The sequence below is a fragment of the Heteronotia binoei genome, chromosome 21 (assembly GCF_032191835.1).
Source record: "Heteronotia binoei isolate CCM8104 ecotype False Entrance Well chromosome 21, APGP_CSIRO_Hbin_v1, whole genome shotgun sequence".
NCBI lineage: Eukaryota > Metazoa > Chordata > Lepidosauria > Squamata > Gekkonidae > Heteronotia > Heteronotia binoei.
In genome coordinates, this window is record NC_083243.1 from 27,388,839 (window position 1) to 27,410,537 (window position 21,699).

Below are 21,699 nucleotides of genomic sequence, written 5' to 3' on the forward strand. Positions count from 1 at the left end.
GAAAGTATATCCATTTCTGCTGCATTAAAAATCTTATCCACCACCTCCTCTATTTTGGGGCACTTCTCTTGTCGCCAATATCTGGCGAAAATTGTCCTTGCAGATGTAAGAATATACATCGTCACCTGAATATCTTCTTTGGGGATTACTTTTCTAACGAAAGATAATAACATCAGTTCTGGTTTAAATTGGATGTCAATTTGTAATATTGCCTTTAAGAGCTCGTAAACCATTATCCAGAATTTATTTGTGACTTTACAATTCCACCAGATGTGGAAAAAGGAGCCTATTGCCGAGCCGCATTTCCAGCACTTTGGTGAGATGGATTTATCTATTTTGGAGAGTTGTAGAGGAGTAATGTACCATCTGTGAAAGATTTTAAAAGAATTTTCTCTGAGATTTATTGGTTTAATGTATTTATAATTTAGCCTCCAGTAGGAATCCCATTCTTCTAAATCTACAGTCTTCTGCAGGTTTTGCGCCCACTTTATCATTGGTTCCTTTACCACCTCATCTTCTAGCTTAATTTGCATCAAATAGTTATAAACTTTTTTGATTACTTTTTCATCCTCTTTAACTAATATCTTGTCAAAGTCAAAATTATCTTTAGTGAAGCCCTTAGGCTTGTCCATGTTATATTTTGCAACTATTTGATTCCTCGTCCACCAATCGAACTTTACCCCTCTGGATTCAAGATCTTCATTCGTTCTAAGATTATCTTTCTCGTCTAATATATCTGAATATCTAGCCTTTCTATTAAGATGCCATAATTGAGGTAGAATTGAAGCTTCTTCGGGGGATAACCATCTCGGGGTTTTAACATAAACTTTTCTTTTTACCTTTAACCAGGTCTCTAGAATAGTTTTACGTATTAACTGGTTCTTAAAATAGTTCTGTCCCTTGAAAACATACCAAAGGTTCGCATGCCACCCTGCGTGAAGATTGAAACCCTCAAGAGCTAAAATTCTGTTGTTCTCCAATAAGATCCACTCTTTTAACCAAAGCATAACACAGGCAATGTGATATGATTCCCAATCCGGGAGTCCTAAGCCACCATTTTCCTTTCTATCTTTCAATAATTTCCATTTCACTCTAGGTTTTTTTCCTAGCCATATAAATTTTTTAATTAATTGGTCCAACTTATCAAAAAAGGGTTTCTTTATCACAAAATTGATTGTTTGAAACAGAAACATGACTTTAGGTAAAATGGTCATCTTGACATGTGCAACTCTACCCATAAAAGAGATCTTTAAATTTGCCCATTTTTTTAATAGGGATTCAATCTCTTTTAACAGTGGTCCACAGTTATTTTCATAGAGATTACTACATCTGCCTGTGAATTCTATGCCCAAGTATCTAACTTTTGGGTGATTACTAAACCCTGTTTTTGTCTCCAATTCCTTTATCCTTTGTGGTGACATATTTTTGGTGAGTATTTTGGATTTCTGTTTGTTTATTCTTAATCCTGCCACAGACCCATATTCCGCCAATTCTTTTAGCGTTTCGTCTATAGTCACCTTATTATTTTGTAGAATCAGGGCCATGTCATCTGCGTATGATAAGACTTTATAGGATTCCCCTTTGACATTCAATCCTGAGATTTTATCATTAGCTCTTATAGAAGAGTTTAAGACCTCCAAGGACAGAATAAAAAGTAACGGTGAGAGCGGACAGCCCTGTCTCGTCCCCTTATGTATTATTATCTCCTCGGTCAGACTTCCATTTATTATTATCTTTGCCGTTTGATCTTTGTAGATAGCCTGAATATTTTTGGTAAACTGTTCCTCAAAGTCCATTATTTCTAATAAACGAAACATAAACCCCCAATTAAGATTATCGAATGCTTTTTCGGCATCGATAAAAAACAATAACATTTCCTTTTCCCTATGAACCTCATAATATTCTAAAATGTTTGATACAATTCTTATATTGGTTCTCAAATGTCTCTTTGGTAGAAAACCTGCCTGATCCTCATGTATTAATGTTTTTAATATCTTCTTCACTCTGTTGGCCAAAATCAACGCATAAATTTTATAATCTACGTTTAACAGCGAGATCGGCCGATAGTTTCTAATCTGGTCTAAGTCAGTTATGGTTTTTGGGATTAAGACTACATTGGCCCCATTCCAAGAGTCTGGAGTCTTACATACACTCCAGACTTCATCAATAAGAAGTTTAAAATGTGTTATCAGGGTCTCTTTCAGCATTATATAATATTCAGCGGGGAAGCCATCCGGTCCCGCTGCTTTATGTTTCTTGAGTTTAGACCAAGCTTCTTCTAATTCTAACATCGTGGGAGAATGGCCCAAAATTTCTTTCTGATCCTTAGTTAGTCTTTGTGTTACCTTTTGTTTAAGATACCTATCTTGTGCGTCCCCGTCGATATCACTGCCTCTATATAGCTGAGTATAGAAATCACAGACTATACGTTTCATCTCTGCTAGAGATGTTTTTTGATTACCTTCTTTATCCTTCAGGGTATTTATTATTTTCCTCTCTCTCTCTTTTCTGACTTTGTAGGCTAACCATCTCCCTGGCTTATTCGCATTTTCAAAAAACTGTTGTTTGGCGTATCTGACCTTTTTCTGCATCTCTGCCAAAAATATTAGGTGGACCTTATGTTGCAACATCTTTAATTCTGAACAAGTTGAGTCTGCTTCAAATTCTCAAGATAAAATTGTTGCATTTCTTTGAGGGCTTCCTGAGAGATTGACGCCCCTACTGATTTGGGTTGACCAGGTGAGAACTTAGCTTTAGCCTGCTGAGACATTTTAAACAATTCTACAAAGCTCTACAAAAACTACGGCTGGTATTATAAATCAGCGTTCTGGCCACCGCCTCCACCTCCACCCCTACCTACATTGAAAGCAAAAATACAAAGTCTGCAAAGTCTGCAAAGTCTACAAAAGAAAGAAAAAAAAATACAAATCTGCAGAGAAAGAGAGAGGCTCTCCCACTTCACCTCCCACTCCCCTTTCACTCCCCACTTCCCTCTTCACCTCCCCCAACCAAAGTTCTTCTGATAAGAAAAAAAGGAAAAGAGAAAACTATATAGTTAAAACGGAAAGAAGGGGAGGGGGGAGAGGGGATAAATATTGAAAAACCAAGTCCAAGTTCGTTTCAAAGCCGTTTGAGTCTCTGTAGCTCAGCCTTTTCTAATGAGTAATATCTTCCAAGATTCTTGCAACAAGTCCCAGCTCAAATTCTATAAAGTTTACAAATCACCAAATCGCTCCCTTCCTCTCCGTCTCTCCCTCAGTCCAAAACTCTCTTCATCTCCAGTTTCGCTCTGTCCTTTTTAAACTCAAAAAAAATAGCTTGAAAAAGGTAACAATAAGGTCCAGATAGTGAAGACTGGGTATTAAGAAGTCCACCAGTCGGGAAGCCCGCCAACCGAAGGGATAAGGGAAAAAGAAAACACAACTTGAGTTTCTACCGTCCCTTCTAGCGCCAACGCCTCTGGCTCCTTCTTCTCCCTCACGCCGCCGCCATTTTCGGATCCACCGCAAAGAAAAGACAGACTAGAGCCTTCCTCCTCTGCCGTCCGGGTTAATTTGATCCAGGGAAGTCTTCCTCAGCAAAAACGTAGTGAGACCGCCAAGCAGACCGAGTCCAAGTTGGAAAACCTCTTTATTTCCTAGAACCGCCTTCCAAACAGAGCCCTCCTCATACCGGCGGTCGGAGCTGAGTCGCCTTAGCGGCGCCTCTCGGCTTCGGGACAGGAAAAGAGGGCGTAGTGCTTGGGGAGCCAAAAGACCCCTTCCAGCACTTCCCTCAGCCCCCTCGGTGCACTGCCTCCAACGACAGAAGGTATGTGCGGGCACACAAGCCCCCCTAGAAGCCGAGGTTCGGCGCGTCTCAACGGAGCTCACCGCACAACGCAGCCGCCTCGCCCCGCCATTGACCGGAAGCTCAAATGTGTTAGTCTTAAAGGTGCTACTGCTCTCCTGGTTAGCTTTCCATTGCCAGGCTATGGCGCTCCTGCTTCAGAATAACTTCTCCTTGGGTAGCAAGAAATATCTCAGGGCTTTATGTTTTATTTTTGACACGTCTGTCTGTTGTTCTGGTTTTGACTTGTCATTGTAATGTACACACTGCTGGGCCAGTGGGAAATTGTGGCGTGTGTGGGAGGGAAGAAGATGACAATTTGGAAAAGCCTTCCTGGATATTATAAGCTCTTAGGGGTTTGAGCAGCCAATGATTTCCCTTCCCTCCTTTCCCCCTTTAACTCAGTGGCTGGCAACACGCAATGCTGCTGAAGCACATTCTGTCTTCAACAAGACGTTTTTATCTTTTGAAAACATCCTCTTCTCTAATTTACAAAGTCAGGCTTTTCTACATGCCTGAGGAACCTTCCAGGAATGTAGAAACCCTAAGTTTCTCGGTGGGTGTCCTGGTTTTCCTGGTTTTATGATTGGCACTGAGGCTAGCCAGTTGTTAGATATAGTGCAACAGTGATTTAGTTTAGTTTTTCTAATGGCAAACCAGAATGATGTATATATTTATGCTACATGTTAAAAGGTAAATTAGTTGGACAGGAAAAACTTCTGGGAAAGAAATGCCCTCATTTTGACCCGGGCTTATTAGCTATAGAATAATTAACAGGCATTCTCACATTCTGGCACGTTACTGTTTTATTGGTTTCCCACGCTAAGGCAACCCAGACCAAAGATTTTCTGAATTTGTTAATTTTACTATTCTGCTATTGGATTTTAACTTTGTACCACTTTGCATTCTAAACCCCACTAGCTATATGTAACTCTGCTTACTGTACCTCATTCCTCGTCTGAAGAAGTGTGCATGCACACGAAAGCCTACATGCTGAATAAAAGTTTGTTGGTCTTAAAGGTGCTACTGGACTCCTGCTTAGTTTAACAAAGTTTGAGCCCAGTGGCACTTTTAAGACCAACAGAGTTCCGGGTATAAGCTTTTGTGTGCATAAAATATTTTAGGCTCTGAATAATTGTCTCCTACTCTGAGCATCCTGTTAGGGAAGGAAAAGCACTTAGGATCTTAGGGTTTCTACATATGACAAAGTCCTTGTGTGCTGCTATTATGATTGATCTCCAGGTGATGAAGATCAGATCCCTTGAAAAAAACGGCTGCTTTGGAGGGTGGATTCTATGACATTACACCCTGCTGAAGTCCCTCCCCACCCTCCCCAGAATCCATCCCCCAGATCTCCAGGTATTTCCCAACCCAGAGCTGGCAACCCTACCCACTGGCGAACTGGCAAAGATTTGCAACAGCAGGAGAGTAGAAAGAGTTACCATGTTCTGCTATATCCCTCATGATGTCCTCAGCCAGCTCTTCAGTGTGAGTGCCGCTCTGGGACCCGGTCCTGTTATCCATTAGCATAATCTGGATGAAGGACTCAGAGCTGCGTGGCAAGAGTCCCAGGAAAGTGCGAGGTCCATGCACCTTCGATATAGCCATCTGAACACCTGCATTCTTGGGCTTCCAAAAGACACAAAACCACACATAAAAAGTACTCAGTATGGGAAGGCAGAGATTACACAAAAACCCGTCTTCTTTGATTGGGGGCAGGCCTAGAAGACCTTGGATGGTTCCTGAGTTCCCTGAAGCATTTAACTGCAAGTGGCAGGAACTCATACTGGAATTTTGGCACGAGAAGCATTTTTTTTTAATCATTAGGCTATATTCCCTTCCCATTTATATACACTGGAGAATAATGGATGCTAAAATAAGTTCTAAATATAAATCTTAATGCGCTAATGAAAGAGTTGATAATCCCATCATTGTTGTTCAGGGTTTGCTGAGAGGGTGTGTCCAAGAGGGGTTAAAGAAAATGCATCAAGGTAATCATCAGGTGGAAAAGAGTCTGTTTCCCACCCTAAAAGCATTGCAGGTCACCTGACTTAAAAACTTCAAAGTGTGTGCACACAGCAGTTGAACACTGCTTTAGACAACATGCTTATCATTCATTTGTCAAGTCAGCACATGTACATTTTAAGTGGCCCATGTACATATAAAAAAAATCAAGAGCTCGGCAAAGGGGTATGTGCGTGGACGATGTCACCGGCACTAGCCAATTGGTACCATCTCCAAGTAGCCTTTCCACATTAATAAAACATTCTCAAAGTAGGGTGGTGTTTTGTTTTTTCCAAAGCTCTCCAAACCTTTTCCAAAGGTTACCTTTGTAGTGAATACCACATACTCCCAACTGCTCTATGATTGTTACCTCTGACAATGCTATTGAAAGGGACTGGGCAGTTTCCAGAAACTCCAACATGGTAGCCTAATGACCCATGCAGCCATTGTGGTCACACAACTAGAAATTTCTTTCTTCTGAGTTAAAAAAAAAAAATCTACATGTAGTCCATTGTGAGTTCTAAGCAAAAGCAACCACCGCATTTTGGTTCCGTCCTGCAAAGGAATTATTTCAGATTGGTTGAGGGGTTCTTCCTTGAGTAACCCCTTAAGAAACAGGTGTACCATACCAGACTCAGAAAAGTATGGAGTATTCTGTTCCGATACAGCTCAATGTCAAAACCTGTGGAGTATTCCAGGGAAATGACAGTTCCTGCAGTTGAAACAGAGAAATACAAGACGAAATATGAGAGTTGGTATGATGTAGTGTAGTGGATAGAGTGCTGGGCTAAAATCTGGGAAATGAGGGTTTTAATCCTCCCTCTGCCATAGAAGCCAGCTGATGACCTTGGGCCAGTCACTCGCTCAGCCTAACCCACCCCAAAGAAAATAAAATGGAGGAGCAGAGAAGGATGTAAGCCCCTTTGGGTCCCCATTGAGCAGAAAGGTGGGGTATAAATGTAGCCATCAGATATCTTAATTTCACTAAGACTTTTGATAAGGTTCCACATAACATTCTTGTTGACAAGTTGGTAAAATTAGTTTGGATTCTTTTACTGTTAGGTGGATCTGTAACTGGTTGACCGATCACACCCGCTTGTGAATGGTTCCTCATCCTCTTGGAGAGGAGTGACAAGTGGAGTGCCTCAAGGATCTATCCTGGAACCTGTTTTGTTCAACAGCTTCATACATGATTTGGATGAGGGAATAGAGGGAATGCATATTAAATTTGCAGATGATACTAAATTGGGAGGGGTTGCAAATACAGCAGAAGACAGAAACAGGATACAGAATGATCTTGGCAGGCTGGAAAACTGAGCTAAAAGAAATAAAATGAATTTTAACAGGGATAAATGTAAAGTTCTGCATTTAGGTAGGAAAATATGCCAGTAAAGGTGTGATATTGGTAGGAAAAAATCTAATGCACCATTATAGAACGAGGGAGACTTGTCATAGGCAGTAGTTTCTGCAAAAAGGATCTAGGGGGCTTAGTAGACTGTACACTGAACTTGAGTCAGCAGTGTGATATGGTGGCTAAAAAGGCAAATGCAATTTTGGGCTGCATCAACAGAAGTATAGTGTCCAGATCACATGAAGTGACGGTATCACTTTACTCTGTTCTGGTTAGGCCACCTCACCTAGGTTATTGTGTTCAGTTTTGGGTACCACAATTTAAGCAGGATATAGACAAGCTGGAACATGTCCAGAGGAGGGCAATGAAGATGGTGAAGAGTCTGGGTCTCCTGTGAAGAAAGGCTGAAGGAGCTGGGTTTATTTAGCCTGGAGAGGAGATGATTGAGAGGTGACATGACCATCACCTTCAAGTACTTGAAGGGCTGTCATATAGAGGGTGGTGTGGAATTGTTTTCTGTGGCCCCAGAAGGTAGGACCAGAACCAATGGGTTGAAATTAAATCAGAAGAATTTTTGGCTAAACATTAAGAAGAACTTCCTGATAGAGCGGTTCCTCAATGGAACAGGCTTCCTCAGGAGGTAGTGGGCTGTCTTTCCTTGAAGGTTTTTAAACAGAGGCTAGATGGCCATCTGACAGTAATGCTGATTCTGGGAATTAGGCAGATCATGAGAAGGAGGGCAGGAAGCGTTGCATCAGTGCTTAGTTCTTGTGGCCCCTTTCCTACATGCCCAGGGAAATGCTGATTGCCTCTTTGGGGTCAGTCAGCAATTTCTCTCTCCGGACCAGTTTGGCAAGGGATTCTGGAAGTTTTTGCCATCTTCTGGGCATGGAGGAGGGTGTGCGTGTGTGTGGAGGGGAAGTATTTGTGAATTTCCTGCATTGTACAGGGGGTTGGGCTAGATGACCCTGGAGCTCCCTTCCAACTCTATGATTCTACTATTCTACCCCTACACTAGAATAGTAGAATCACAGAGTTGGAAGGTAGCTCCAGGGTCATCTAGCCCAACCCCCTGTACAATACAGGAAATGATTCTACTATTCTGCCCCCACACTTAAAGAGCCCCGTGGCACAGAGTGGTAAAGCTGCAGTACTGCAGTCGGAGCCCTATGCTCACGACCTGCGTTCGATCCCAGCAGAAGCTGGTTCAGGTAGCCGGTTTGAAGTTGACTCAGCTTTCTGTCCTTCTGAGGTCGGTAAAATGAGTACCCAGCTTGCTGAGGGGAAAGTGTAGATGACTGGGGAAGGCAATGGCAAACCACCCCATAAAAAGTCTGCCATGAAAACGTTGTGAAAGCAACGTCACCCCAGAGTCGAAAATGACTGGTGCTTGCACAGGGGACTACCTTTACCTTTTACCCCTACACCATCCAGATTCTGCAAAAGTGGGATATAAATCTGTTCAGTAAGTAACAAGTCAAACTCATAAAACCAAGGAATGCACACTTTCTTTTTTTCTATAATGGTCACATTCAGGATCTACATTTAATTGGGATGTTAAACTGAAAATGTGTCTGATGGGTTAGTGGCATTCCTTCCCTCTCCATATGGGCTGCTCATCTGTTAATTTACCTGGGAGGCAAAGACAGAGATTTTCTGGACTGTGTTCCTAATTCTTAATAACCATATGAAAACCAAACACTTTATAGTGGTGTCAACATACATTTCTTAGTAAGCCTTTGAAAGCAATTAAAATAATGTTTTCCAGAAGGCTTGCGTGATGTTTCCCTTCCTTCAGGGAAAAAATTAATCAACTATCATAAAGCCAAGAAAAATGTGACACCATGGCTCACCACGGGCAACCTGTTCTATATACCAGTATTGAAGTCGGCCAGAGTTGTAAACGGCCCACTGCGGGCTGGTGGGTTGGGGACCTCCAGGGCAGGAGAATCCCTGCCCCACCCGGGAGCTTGGCAGTCCTATCAGAATCCCTGTCTTGCTACAGAAGCACACTGGGTGATTTTTCCACCAGCCTAACCTACCTTACAGGACTGTTGTGGGGACAGAAAGGAGGAAAGGAGAATAATGTCAGCTGCTTTGATTCCTACTGTGGAGAAAGGTGCAATATAAAGGAGGTAAATAAATAAATTTGAAGAGGAGTGGCGGATCAAAGTCAGGTTGATGAATGGCTCAGAAGGAAAGAATGAGGCAGGGAAAGGGGAGAGGATGTGGGGGTTGCCAGAAGGAAGGAAAGGGGACATACTGTAGGGAGGAGGATACAAAACAAAGGGATGTGCCCTCCCACAAGTTGTGGATGAGAAGGCCTCAGCTTCTATGCCCTGTTGTTGGCCCTCCAGAGAAAGTGGCTGGCCCCTGTGTGCTGGATTAGATGGGCCACTGGTCTGATCCAGCAGGGCTTTTCTTATGTTTCTTTGACAAGGACCCAAAATGCCAGATTTCTAGCTACAGATGGGGCGAATAAGCTAGCAAAATTGTCCCTGGTGAGAATGAGGCAGTTCGTACTCTAAATAAGGAAGGGGGGTATTCTAGGCAAAGAGGAGGCCTGTTGGAGGCACTTAGTTACCTAATTGATTGACTTTTCTGCAGGAAAGTCAAACCAGCCCAAATTAGATCAGCCTGAAGTAAGAACCTCTCAGAAGAAAATGCTAATGCGGACATAGGTCTTTGTTGGCAGGAATGTTAATGCAGCTGGATCCTCGGTGTCTAAGTGTACCTTGATTAATAGCTTAAGAGGTTCTGATTAACGGCCTGATTGCCCAGCACTAGGCAGTTTATTGGCCTCCCTCTCTCTCTGCAAATCTCTCTTTCCTCAGTAAATTTTGATGAGGTCTCCCTCACCCCAGCATTTAGGGTGGACATGGTCAGAAACTCCTGACCCCCAAATGCGTCTAACAGATGAGCTGTGCCTGGCCTCAGGATGGAAGGGGGATGGAATGGCCAACAAAAATAGAAGTTTAACCACAACACAGGGCAAGAGAAGTTCCTAATCTCATGGACTTTCATCCCCACTTCAAAAAGTTTCCAGACTTTCTCCACATGATACTCACTTGGGGAGATTTGTGAGGAGAAATGGCCTCAGAGAAGAGTTTATGTTGAGCTGTGTAGTGGTTAAAGCTAGGGCTTTTTTTTTGGTAGCAAGAACTCCTTTGCATATTAGGCCACACACCCCTGATGTAGCCTATCCGCCAAGAGCTTACAGGGCTCTTCGTATAGGGCCTACTGTAAGCTCTTGGAGAATTGGCTACATCAAGGGGGTGTAGCCTAATATGCAAAGGAGTTCCTGCTACAAAAAACTGCCCTGGTTAAAGCAGCAGACAAGGGGCTTTTCCACATTTTCATTTTACTCACTGGTAAGTTCCTGTTCTTCGGATGGATGGAAGGAAGGAAGGAAGGAAGGAAGGAAGGAAGGAAGGAAGGAAGGAAGGAAGGGAGGGAGGGAGGGAGGGAGGGTATCCTGATGTTGGCTAGTGAGCTTCACAACCAAGTGTGAGTTTAAAAGCTCCTCTCCTGATTCCTAGGGCTTTTCAGCATTCTTATTTTATTCGCTGCTAAATTCCTTTCTTTGCCCCCCCCTCTGTTTTACATGTGTTTTGCTTGCTCTTGTGGTCAATTCGGTATCATACAGTTTAAATCTGCAGTGAGATATGCTGGACACAACCTGGTGTAATACTGAATCGACCCTTAGAGGGAGCAGACACCCCACCCTGAAGAAACAGGAACTTACCAGTGAGTAAAATGAGAATGTGGAAAAGCCCCTTGTCTGCTGCTCTAACCAGGGCTTTTTTTTGTAGCAGGAACTCCTTTGCATATTATGCTATACTCCCTTGATGCAGCCAATCCTCCAAGAGCTTACAGTAGGTCCTGTAAACTCTTGGAGGATTGGCTACATTAGGGGTGTCTGGCCTAATATGCAAAGGAGTTCCTGTTACAAAAAAAAGCCCTCGATATACCATGGGGTTTGCTCTCTGAAGCTGCCATTTCCTCCACAGAAACTGATCTCTGTAGTTGGAAATTCAGTTTTAATTCTGGGAGAACTCCAGCCCCACCTGGAGGCTGGCAATTCTCCTTATGTCTCGTATCCAAACAGAACAGCCCCTTCACTTACCGCAGATTTCACAGCAGTGGCCAGCTGGCTTCAGTGGGCTCTTGCATGTAAGCGCTGGACACCGGCCTTCAGAATTCTGGAGCAAGGCAGCACAGATTCTGTGATGGTCCTTTAATGAGAAGAGCTGGATCACTCATTGAAGAGAAAGACCTACAGATGACCTGGCTTCCCGAGGTCTCCCACCCATCATTTGCCGCAGGCAGCACACTTGTGCCTTTTGAACAGGTGACAAGATGAAACTCACAGCTGTATTCCCACATTCACAGCCGGATTTGTCTGGACATCTGGCGTTTGACAGCTGGAATGCCCCTTGCCCGTGGAACTGCAGCTTTGCAGAACGGCTCTTCATGTATTCTGCCAGAGTGTCACTGTCGGTGAACTTCTGATTTACAGTTCAGAAAACAAACACAGATCAATATGAATGGCTAGCAGAAAGTCAGTTTTCTCAGAAATAAAAAAATTACACGTTGCGATCACACATACTAAATAATGCGCTTTCAATGCACGTTCCCACTGGATCTTATTGTGTGAACTGGCAAAATCCAGTTGGAACGTGCATTGAAAGTGAATTGAAAGTGCATTATTTAGTGTGTGTGAGATCACAGCCACAAAGTGGTTTAATTAACACCCATATTGTTTCTTGGATTAACATGAAGATGACATTGGATTTATACCCTGTCCTTCAGTCAGTTTTAGAGCAATTTACAATCTCCTTCCTTTCCCCTCCCCACAATAGACACCCTCTGAGGTAGATGGGACTGAGAGAGCTCTGAGAGAACTGCTCTTCAGCAGAACAGCTCTGAGAGAACTGGGCCTGGCCCAAGGTAACTCAGCTGTCTTCATGCGAAAGATCAGGGAATCAAACCAGGTTCTCCAGATTAGAGTCTACTGCTCTTAATCACTACACAAAACTGGCTCTCAAGCACATTCTGTTGCGTAAATTGCCTCCAAGATCACTTGAATAGGAGACATCATAGATTGGGGCATCCAGCTTGGTGCCCATGGATGCAATGGCACCCACTGATATCTTTCCTGATACCCACCAAATGTTTTTAGAAAGTAGGTGGGGTTTGCCCAGCAAGGCTTCTCATAGGCCATTGGAAATTTGATTGGCTGCGCAGTTTTTTGAAAACGTTGCTTCAGCAACAACTGTCACCACAGTACGATGATTTTCGCTGTGTCACTGAAGCTAAGCTGCAGCAGCCATTTTGTGACTGGCTCTGTTTCTTGTGACAGCCATTTTGCGGCAGTACTTACTACAGTGTGTTAGATTTCCAAAAGTACCTGCTAGTACCTCTAGGTGGCACCTGGAGATCTCCTGCTATTACAGTTGATGTCCAGATAACCAAGATAATCTCCCTTGGAGAAAATGGCTTCTTTGTAGAGCAGACTCAATAGCATTATATACTGCTGAGGCCTCTCCCCTCTTGGGTTGCCTGGTCTGGGTTGGGAAATCCCTGGAGATTTTTGGGGTGGAGCCTGGGGAGCATTGCCAGCCCTGCCACTAGGCAAACTAGGCAACTGTCTGGGGCGCTGGCCTTCTGGGGGTGCCAAATGGGGCACCCCCATGTGTTTCAGTGACATTATCAGTGCAGAGGGGGGCACTAGAAGTTAACCTTGCCTAGGGTGTCAGACAGTCTAGGGCCAGCCCTGCTGGGAAAGGAAGGGCTTGGGAAGGGGAGGGTATAATGCCATAGAGTCCACCTTCCAATGCTGCCATTTTTTCCAGGGGAACTGCTCTTGATCATCTGGATATCTATGGCAAAGACCATAGAGATTTGGGAGTTCCTAGACTGCTGCAAGCACTATGACATGACTTCTGGGTACTCTACCCGGAAGTGCTGCCACATTTTATTTGCCCATTGTTTCTTCTACTGCTCAATGGAAGAAGAGGATATGCTGGAACCAAGATTCATAAAAGAGGACACACAACCAAAACCAAGCTATGAGTGAAGAATATGATTGTGCATGGCCAACGTCTGGCTTATTTTGCTGTATCTCTATAATGATCTTTTAAATCAATGAGGTGGCTATGCAGCCAGTGAAATCTGGCCACACAAGGCAGGTTGTTTTTCTTTAACCCAGATGTGCTCATGCTTCTGTGCATCACCTCAGCACACTTGTTCTTTTAAAACTCCCCAGGTGGTGAAGCAGCATCTCTGTTTCAACCCACTAGTATTCCATTTTTACCTGACCCATTATGGAAATGCTCCTGAGACGAATCATCTGCTCGGAGGACTCGATATTCACCCGGAAGGAAGTTTCGGGCTGAAAGAAGACGTTGTCGTATTGGCACGGGACACGCTCTTCATCCACAGAGAACATATACTTGCCCCTCTCCAGGTCTTCCAAGGAGATTGCAGCATGCCACAATGTGGGGTCATACCACTCATAACTCCCTGAACTGGTAAATTTGATCTCTGAAGCTAATGAAAGAGAGATAACAATGAGTAGTACATGCTTCAGCAATTCTTTTCTTAAACTTTTTTTTTGCCATCAAGTTAAACTGACCTCTGACGACCCCTAGTGGGGCTTGGATGCAAGGACTTTCAGAGATGGTTTGCCATTGCCTGCCTCATGACCCTGGTATTCCTTGGAAAGTTCCCATCCAAATACTAGCCAGGGCCAGCTCCAGGGCTTTTTTTGTAGCAGAAACTCCTTTGCATATTAGGCCACACACTCCTGATGTAGCCAATCCTCCAGCTTACAGTAGATCCTGTACTAAGAGCCCTGTTAGCTCTTGGAGTACTGGCTGCATTAGGGGTGTGTGGCCGAATATGCAAAGGAGTTCCTGCTACAAAAAAAGCCCTGGTCAGCCCCGCTTAGCTTCTGAAATCTGACAAGATCGGGATCACCTTCATTTGCTATCTAGGCCAGGGCAGTAATTGTTTCCCTCCTATTGTGATTGTTTTCTTCTTATTCATTCATAGGTCTGGATAGTATTAATGCCGAGACTATTGCTTTTGAAGTCCACCATGAATTGTGGGAGAGCGCTGGATCCAGACAGCAGCCTGGGACAAGCAAATAGCTCCCTAGACTACTGCCAAAGACAGCAATTGTGCCACTGTTGTGCATAATGAAAAACCGTTCAGAGCATGGAGTCAAGGGATCTTCCTGTATTATCATACTGTCAGTCACAGACTATGCAGTTGATAGTCCTTCCTGTCTCTAAAGCTTAGCATGTGTGTGTGTGTGAAGTGCCATCAACTTGCAGCCGACTTAGAATTATAGAATGGAAGGGACCTCCAGGGTCATCTAGCCAACCCCCTGCACAATGCAGAAAATTCACAAATGCCTCCCCCTAGGGCTGCCAAGCCCACAGTTCAGGCAGGGGTTCCCCTGCCCAGGAGGTTTCCAATCCGCCGGCCCACAATGGGCAGGCAGGGGAAACCTCCCCTTACATCACTGGCGCAATGTCACCCGGAAGATACCATAGAGTTTTCCCCTACCAAATGGCTAGAGCGTCTGGGAAAACCATAGAATTTTTCCAGAAATGCCTAGAGCAGCCATGCGCAACGTTGCTGGCATGATGACATCACTTCTGGGTGACATCATTGTGTTGCATGCGCATGAAAGTCCCCCACTCCAAACCGCAGGGGATTTGGCAATCCTACCTCCCCCTAAGTTCACAAGATCAGCATTACTGTCAGCCATCTGTTTAAAAACCTCCAAGGAAGGAGAGCCCACCACCTCCCAAGAAAGCCTGTTCCACTGAGGAACCACTCTAACTGTCAAGAAGTTTTTCCTAATGTTGGGCTGGAAAGTCTTCTGATTTAATTTCAACCCATTGATTCTGGGTCCTACCTTCTGGGGCAATTGAACATATGAACATATGAAGCTGCCTTCTATTGAATCAGACCTTTGGTCCATCAAAGTCAGTATTGTCTTCTCAGACTGGCAGCGGCTCTCCAGGGTCTCAAGCTGAGGATTTTCACACCTATTTGCATGGACCCTTTTTTGGAGATGCCAGGGATTGAACCTGGGACCTTCTGCTTACCAAGCAGATGCTCTACCACTGAGCCACCGTCCCTCCCCAACTCAATTGCATTGAGTTTTCAACACAAGAGATGTTGAGAGGTGGTTTGCCATTGCCTGCCTCTGTGTAGCAACCCTGGACTTCCTTGGTGGTCTCCCATCCAACCAGGGCCATCTCTGTTTAGCTTTCAAAATCTAACGAGTGGGTTTATCTGGGCCATCCATGTCAGGGCACGGGCACACAGATTACTACTTTTCTCCCTTTCTCACAATACAAGAACTCGTGAACACTTAATGAAATTGCTGAGCAGTCAGATTAGAATAAAAGGAAGTACTTCTTCACCCAAAGGGTGATTAACACATGGAATTCACTGCCACAGGAGGTGGTGGAGGCTACAGGCAAAGCTGCTTTCAAGAGGGGATTGGATAAACATATGGAGCAGAGGTTCATCAGTGGCTATTAGCCAGAGTATTGATGGAACTCTCTGTCTGGGGCAGTGATGCTCTGTATTCTTGGTGCTTGGGGAGGGGGCAACAGTGGGAGGGCTTCTAGTGTCCTGGCCCCACTGGTGGACCTCCTAATGGCACCTGGGTTTTTTGGCCACAGTGTGCACAGATTGTTGGACTGGATGGGCCATTGGCCTGATCCAACATGGCTTCTTTTATGAGCAATTCAGTATTTTGAGGGCAAGCCAACTCCTCACAGTGATAAGCCATAACATTCCCAGCTCTAGACATATGACAAAAATGGTATGCAATGCTTTCAGAAGTCACTGGAGAGGATCATGGAGAAGCCTCCCACAAATATTCCACATGAATAGGTCTCAAGTGGGACACTGCAAATAACAATAAACTTGATGACTTTATTAGTGATAAACTAGCCATTGTGTGTGTGTGTGTGTGTGTGTGTGTGTGTGTGTGTGAAGGGGTAAGTCACAGCTCTCTGCTAGTGCGACTGTAAACATGCCATCCACGAAACTGCTTCTCATCTTTCCTTAGCTAGGGAATTTGATATGAAATAAACAATACACAGGGGCTGCTGAACACAGTGTACTACTGAAATTCATATTTAATTCATTAACAATCTTCTTTCTGTTTAATATTAATGGAGCTGTCATGGATTTCCACATAATCCAGCATGCTCGTAAGAACCAAGAACCGTTAAGAACTTTGCTGCAGAGAGGGTGGCCAGGCAAGTCCTAGCAACTAACAGGAAACTGGGAAGTCGGGGACATAGAGCGGTGGCTGTCAGTGATGGTGTGACATCCCTTCTAGGCAAGACCTGGAAGTGACATCATGCCTCTCTAGGAATAACCAGAAACTCTGTGGTATTAGAGGTAAACCCATAGAATTACCTGCAATTCTTAGAGAGGACTGACATCACTTCTGAGTTTTCCACAGAAGTGCCATTATGCCATTGGCCAAAGCCTTTCCCCCTTATTCCCACCCCCCCGCCCCACACACACGCACACTGCTTGGAGTGGCAATAGAGAATGCGTTCCAGAAGTGGGGTAATCCCTTGACCCCAGAGGAGACTTGGCAGCCCTCCTGGTGAATTTACATCTAATTCCTGGGGAACTTAGATTGTACGGACCAGGAGACACGCCCCCCCCCCCCCCCCCTGATAAAACAGCAACATTATCATTGTCTAGAAGAGCAGGGGCTCCCAATCTTGTTTAGCCTGTGGTCGCTTTGGGAACTTTGAAAACAGGAAGTGGGTGACTTCACAAACTGGCTGCTATGGATTGGCTGAGCTCAAAAAATGTCAAGAAGTTGCAAGGGATCCATTCTCCAATGACACAGGCAGCTGTTTTCTGAATGGCTGCTCCCTGCAGGTATAAAGGTGATGTCCCCAAGGTTCCTCTGTATGACATCCTGGTCCACATAGGTGAAGGAAAGAAGAAGAAGAAGAAGATATTGGATTTATATCCCACCCTCCACTCCAAAGAGTCTCAGAGCAGCTCACAATCTCCTTTACCTTCCTCCCCCACAACAGACACCCTGTGAGGTGGGTGGGACTGGAGAGGGCTCTCACAGCAGCTGCCCTTTCAAGGACAACCTCTGCCAGAGCTATGGCTGACCCAAGGCCATTCCAGCAGGTGCAAGTGGAGGAGTGGGGAATCAAACCCGGTTCTCCCAGATAAGAGTCCACACACTTAACCACTACACCAAACTGGCTCTCACAGGTAACAGTGCCCGATCCTGTCAGATCTTGGAAGCTAAGCAGGGTCAACTCTGGCAAGTACTTGGAGTTGGACGGGAGATCTTGAAACATCAGTAGTTGGGAGGACAGGGGCAGGCTTTATTCAGCTGCCTCTAAGAATACCTTCCAGCCCCCCAGAAGGGGTCAGCCACCAAAAGTTGCCATGAGTTCCGTGTGCAGACACACACACACACACACACACATACAAATACCAAAAGTAAAACAAAACAAGAAAGCCAGTAGCAGCTATTTATTTCAGGGAAGTAGCAAACAGGCAGCAGGAAACTTCTTGGTGGGTTCCATGTTGATGATTACTGACCTAGAGGTCCATATGCATTTCACAGCTGCACAGTGAGTGAGATTTCCCATTCATTTCAGTGGAGGAGGCTGCTTCTCATGGGCATTATTTGCATGCCCAAGGCAACCCCTTCAACTGACATGAATGGAGAAGACTGCAGAATTGGAAGCTCTACATAAACGCTGGCACTCCTGCTGCACCCCTTCAACAATATTGTACTCAGTTTAGAAAACATGATTAAGAGGGGACAAGACTGAGGTTTATAAAATTATTCATGGGGTAGTAGAGAAAGAGGTGCCCTGATCTAGATAGCACCGACCAGCCCCATCTTGGCAGATCTTGAAAGCTAAGCAAGGTCTGTCCTGGCACGACTTTTTTGGTAGCAGGAACTCCTTTGCATATTAGGCCACCCCCCCCCCCTGATGTAGCCAATCCTCCAAGACCTTACACTAGGCCCTGTAAGAAGAGCCCTGTAAGCTCTTGGAGGATTGGCTACATCAGGGGGTGTGGCCTAATATGCAAAGGAGTTCCAGCTACAAAAAAGCCCTGTTCCTTGGTAAGCATTTGGCTGGTAAGCCACCAAGGAAGTCCAAGGTTGTGATGTGGAAACTGGCAATGGCAAACCTCCTCTAAATGTCTCTTGCCTTGAAAACCCCATAGAGTCACCATACGTTATCTAGGACTTGGTGGCCAAAGACACACAGAGAGAAAGAGAGTAAAAAGAGAGAACTTTTTCTCCCTCTCCCAAAATACTAGAACTGAAGAGCATCCAATGAAACCAGTGGGCAGTAGATTCAAGATGGACCAAATGGGAATACTTATTTACACAGAAAGCTATTAAAATGTGGGAAGAAGATTTATACCCTGCCCTTCTCTCTGAATCAGAGACTCAGAGCGACTTACAATCTCCTATATCTTCTCTTCCCACAAAAGACACCTTGTGAGGTGGGTGGAGCTGAGAGGGCTCTCACAGCAGCTGCCCTTTCAAGGACAACTCCTGCGATAGCTATGGCTAACCTAAGACCATTCCAGAAGCTATAAGTGGAGGAGTGGGGAATCAAACCTGGTTCTCCCAGATAAGAGTCCACACACTTAACCACTACACCAAACTGGCACAACGAATCACTGACAAAGGATATAGTAATGGCCACAGGCATAGACAGCTTTAAAAGGAGATCAGATAGATTCATGGAGGATTGATCTACTAGCCACTGAGGGGAACCTTCATTTCAGAGGTGCTAAACCTCTGAATCCCAGAGCCAGGAGGCAACATCAGGGAAAAGTCTCTGCCTCTATGAAACTGGTTGGCCACTGTGTGAGTCAGGATGCTAGACCAGATGATCTGATCCAGCAGGGCTCTTCTTATATTCTGATGAATCCAACACAATACTAAGTTGTGCTTAAACCACGGAAATCCATGCATGAGCCATGCATGCAAGAAATGCAAACATTTGTACCGTTGATACAGTTTTGCTCCTTTGTTAACTGGAATCTGAAGTCAGTTACAGAGACTTAGGCAGTTCTGTTGTATTAAATTAAAATAGCCCTCCTGATCACTTAGCTTGCACTGTCAGATCTGGGCTTGAAAGATCTCACAAGGCCCCAAGTTTCAGTCCTCAATTAAATTAAGCCCTGGATGCAGCATTCCTGCCCTCCTCTCAACCAAGGGCTGTGAACTTCCATTTCAGTACATTTGTCCTCAAAACAACGAACAGTGCAAACAATGAGCATTATTCTGCCGGAAACATCCCCCCGTGCAAACAGCACGGAAATGAATGTACGTTTGGCAGGAACACAGCACAATTCATTTTAATGGGGGTCCCAAAGGACACATTCCTGGTGGAATGTATATAACCAATGTTTATCATCTCTTTTCCTCCTCCTTCTCCTCTCCCTCTTTCCTTAAGAAAAAGAAAGAAAGCTCTGACTATAATTTCAAACCTTTGAGGGGCTCCCGGGAAAAGTTAATTATGACTTTGCAAATGACTCAGGCGAGCAGCGTAACGGAGGTTTATTCTCAATGAGCTTAATTTGTATGACTAATGAGTGGTAGATTGCGCACAATACAATACCTGTCTCACATCCTGGTTCATAATTGCCGTCAAAAGCTGCAAACCCAGCACCAGGGGCCATAATGAACTCTCCATTCAGTGGAAGGTGCTAAGAAGTAAAACAAACACAAACAAAGAGAAACAGAGTTTGGAGGTTTTTCGAGGCTTGGTGTTCCAACATTAACAACATTGACTACATGGATAGTATTTCGGTAGCATCCATCCAGCCATCCAAAATTACTATCCAGAATTAGGCTTACCCAAATTAAGTAACCTCTTGCCACTGTGTTCTATTCCTCTTGCAGGATCCATGGAGAAACAGGAGTGGGGAAAATAATGGGGTGGACAAAGGCTAGGAAACTGTGATGTCACATTCAGGTAAGCAGCCAGAAGTGACGTCACAGCATCCATGATACTCTAGGAATTCCCTAGGTCTCTATGGTAAAGAGAGTGGAAGGATTCCTAGAGTGCCATGGACACATCACTTCCAGGTAGAGTTGCCAAGTCCAATTCAAGAAATATCTGGGGACTTTGGGGGTGGAGCCAGGAAACTTTGGGGGTGGAGTCAGGGGCAAGGGTGTGACAAGAATAACTGAACTCCAAGGGAGTTCTGGCCATCACATTTAAAGGGACAGCACACCTTTTAAAATGCCTTCCTTCCATAGGAAATAATGAAGGATAGGAGAACCTTCTTTTGGAGTTCATAGAATTGGACCCACTTGTCCAATCGTTTTGAAACTTGGTGGGTATTTTGGGGAGAGGCACTGGATGCTATACTGAAGATTTGGTGCCTATCCCCAAAAAACAGCCCCCCAGAGCCCCACGGATCAATTCTCCATTATTTCCTATGTTAATAATACTCTATACGGAATAATAGAGTTCCCAGCAGACATTTCTCTCCCCCCCACACCGCTTTCTGATGACCCTGAGGGGGGGAGGGCCTCCAAACCGGGGGATCTCCTGCCCCCACCTGGGGATTACAGCAGAAAAATAAACATAACCATCAGGGCATCACTTGTGCTATTGATTATATGCCACATGCGTTTACAATTAAGAAAATCATTATTAAACATTGGCATCTCTTGTCGAAAGTGCTGGGCTGTAAGGAATTGTCTTTTGTAGGTTTCCGTAGAACGAGATCTTTTAAGGACATTCTTATCCATTCGGATTTAACAACACCTGTGGTGCCATCTGGTGGCCCTTTAGGACATTGCCGATGTGGGAACTGTACCGTGTGCCCTATGGCAATTCAGACAAAAATTTTTGCACCACCCGACAGAGATATGCAATATAAGTTACCACATTTCAGTAACTGCAACTCTGCATATGTGGTGTATGCAATATTGTGCAGCTGTAATCCAATTTATGTGGGTAATACCACCCACCCCATTAGAGTATGAGTGGCGGAACACCGTTCTCGGGTGAGAATGAAAAATTTTGACGCTCCATTAACTAATCATTACATAGAGTTGAATCACAGCATTGACGACATGAAATATATTGTTTTGTTTAAATATTCTGGCTGTATAGATGACTCTGTCAAGAAGTGTCTGCAGCGGGAGGAAACCTTCTGGATCTTCCAGTTGCAATCACTGGCCCCTAAGGTGTTAAATAACTGCATAGATTTTTCATGTTATTTATAAATATTTGGTGTACCAGTTTGGTGTAGTGGTTAAGTGTGCAGACTCTTATCGGGGAGAACTGGGTTTGATTCCCCACTCCTCCACTTGCACCTGCTAGCATGGCCTTGGGTCAGCCATAGCTAAATCTTGGGGGAAAGCCGACAGGAGATGGAATGTCTCTGGTTCGGGAGGACTCGTCTCAAAGAGATGAAGGGTTGGCTTCTATTTTTCTACCGAGTAA

General features: G+C 44.5%; 1 protein-coding gene across 1 annotated transcript in view; it reads right to left on the reverse strand.

The window, feature by feature from the left end:
* Positions 1-21,699, reverse strand: part of AMN (amnion associated transmembrane protein) — a 131,384-nt gene that overhangs the window by 18,443 nt on the left and 91,242 nt on the right. The window contains exons 4-9 of the mRNA XM_060261968.1: positions 19,858-19,945; positions 13,500-13,735; positions 11,554-11,691; positions 11,310-11,418; positions 6,462-6,544; positions 5,271-5,457 (exon numbers count right to left, since the gene is read on the reverse strand). Of these exons, the coding sequence (XP_060117951.1) occupies positions 5,271-5,457; positions 6,462-6,544; positions 11,310-11,418; positions 11,554-11,691; positions 13,500-13,735; positions 19,858-19,945 (841 nt within the window). The remainder of the gene's footprint in view (positions 1-5,270; positions 5,458-6,461; positions 6,545-11,309; positions 11,419-11,553; positions 11,692-13,499; positions 13,736-19,857; positions 19,946-21,699) is intronic.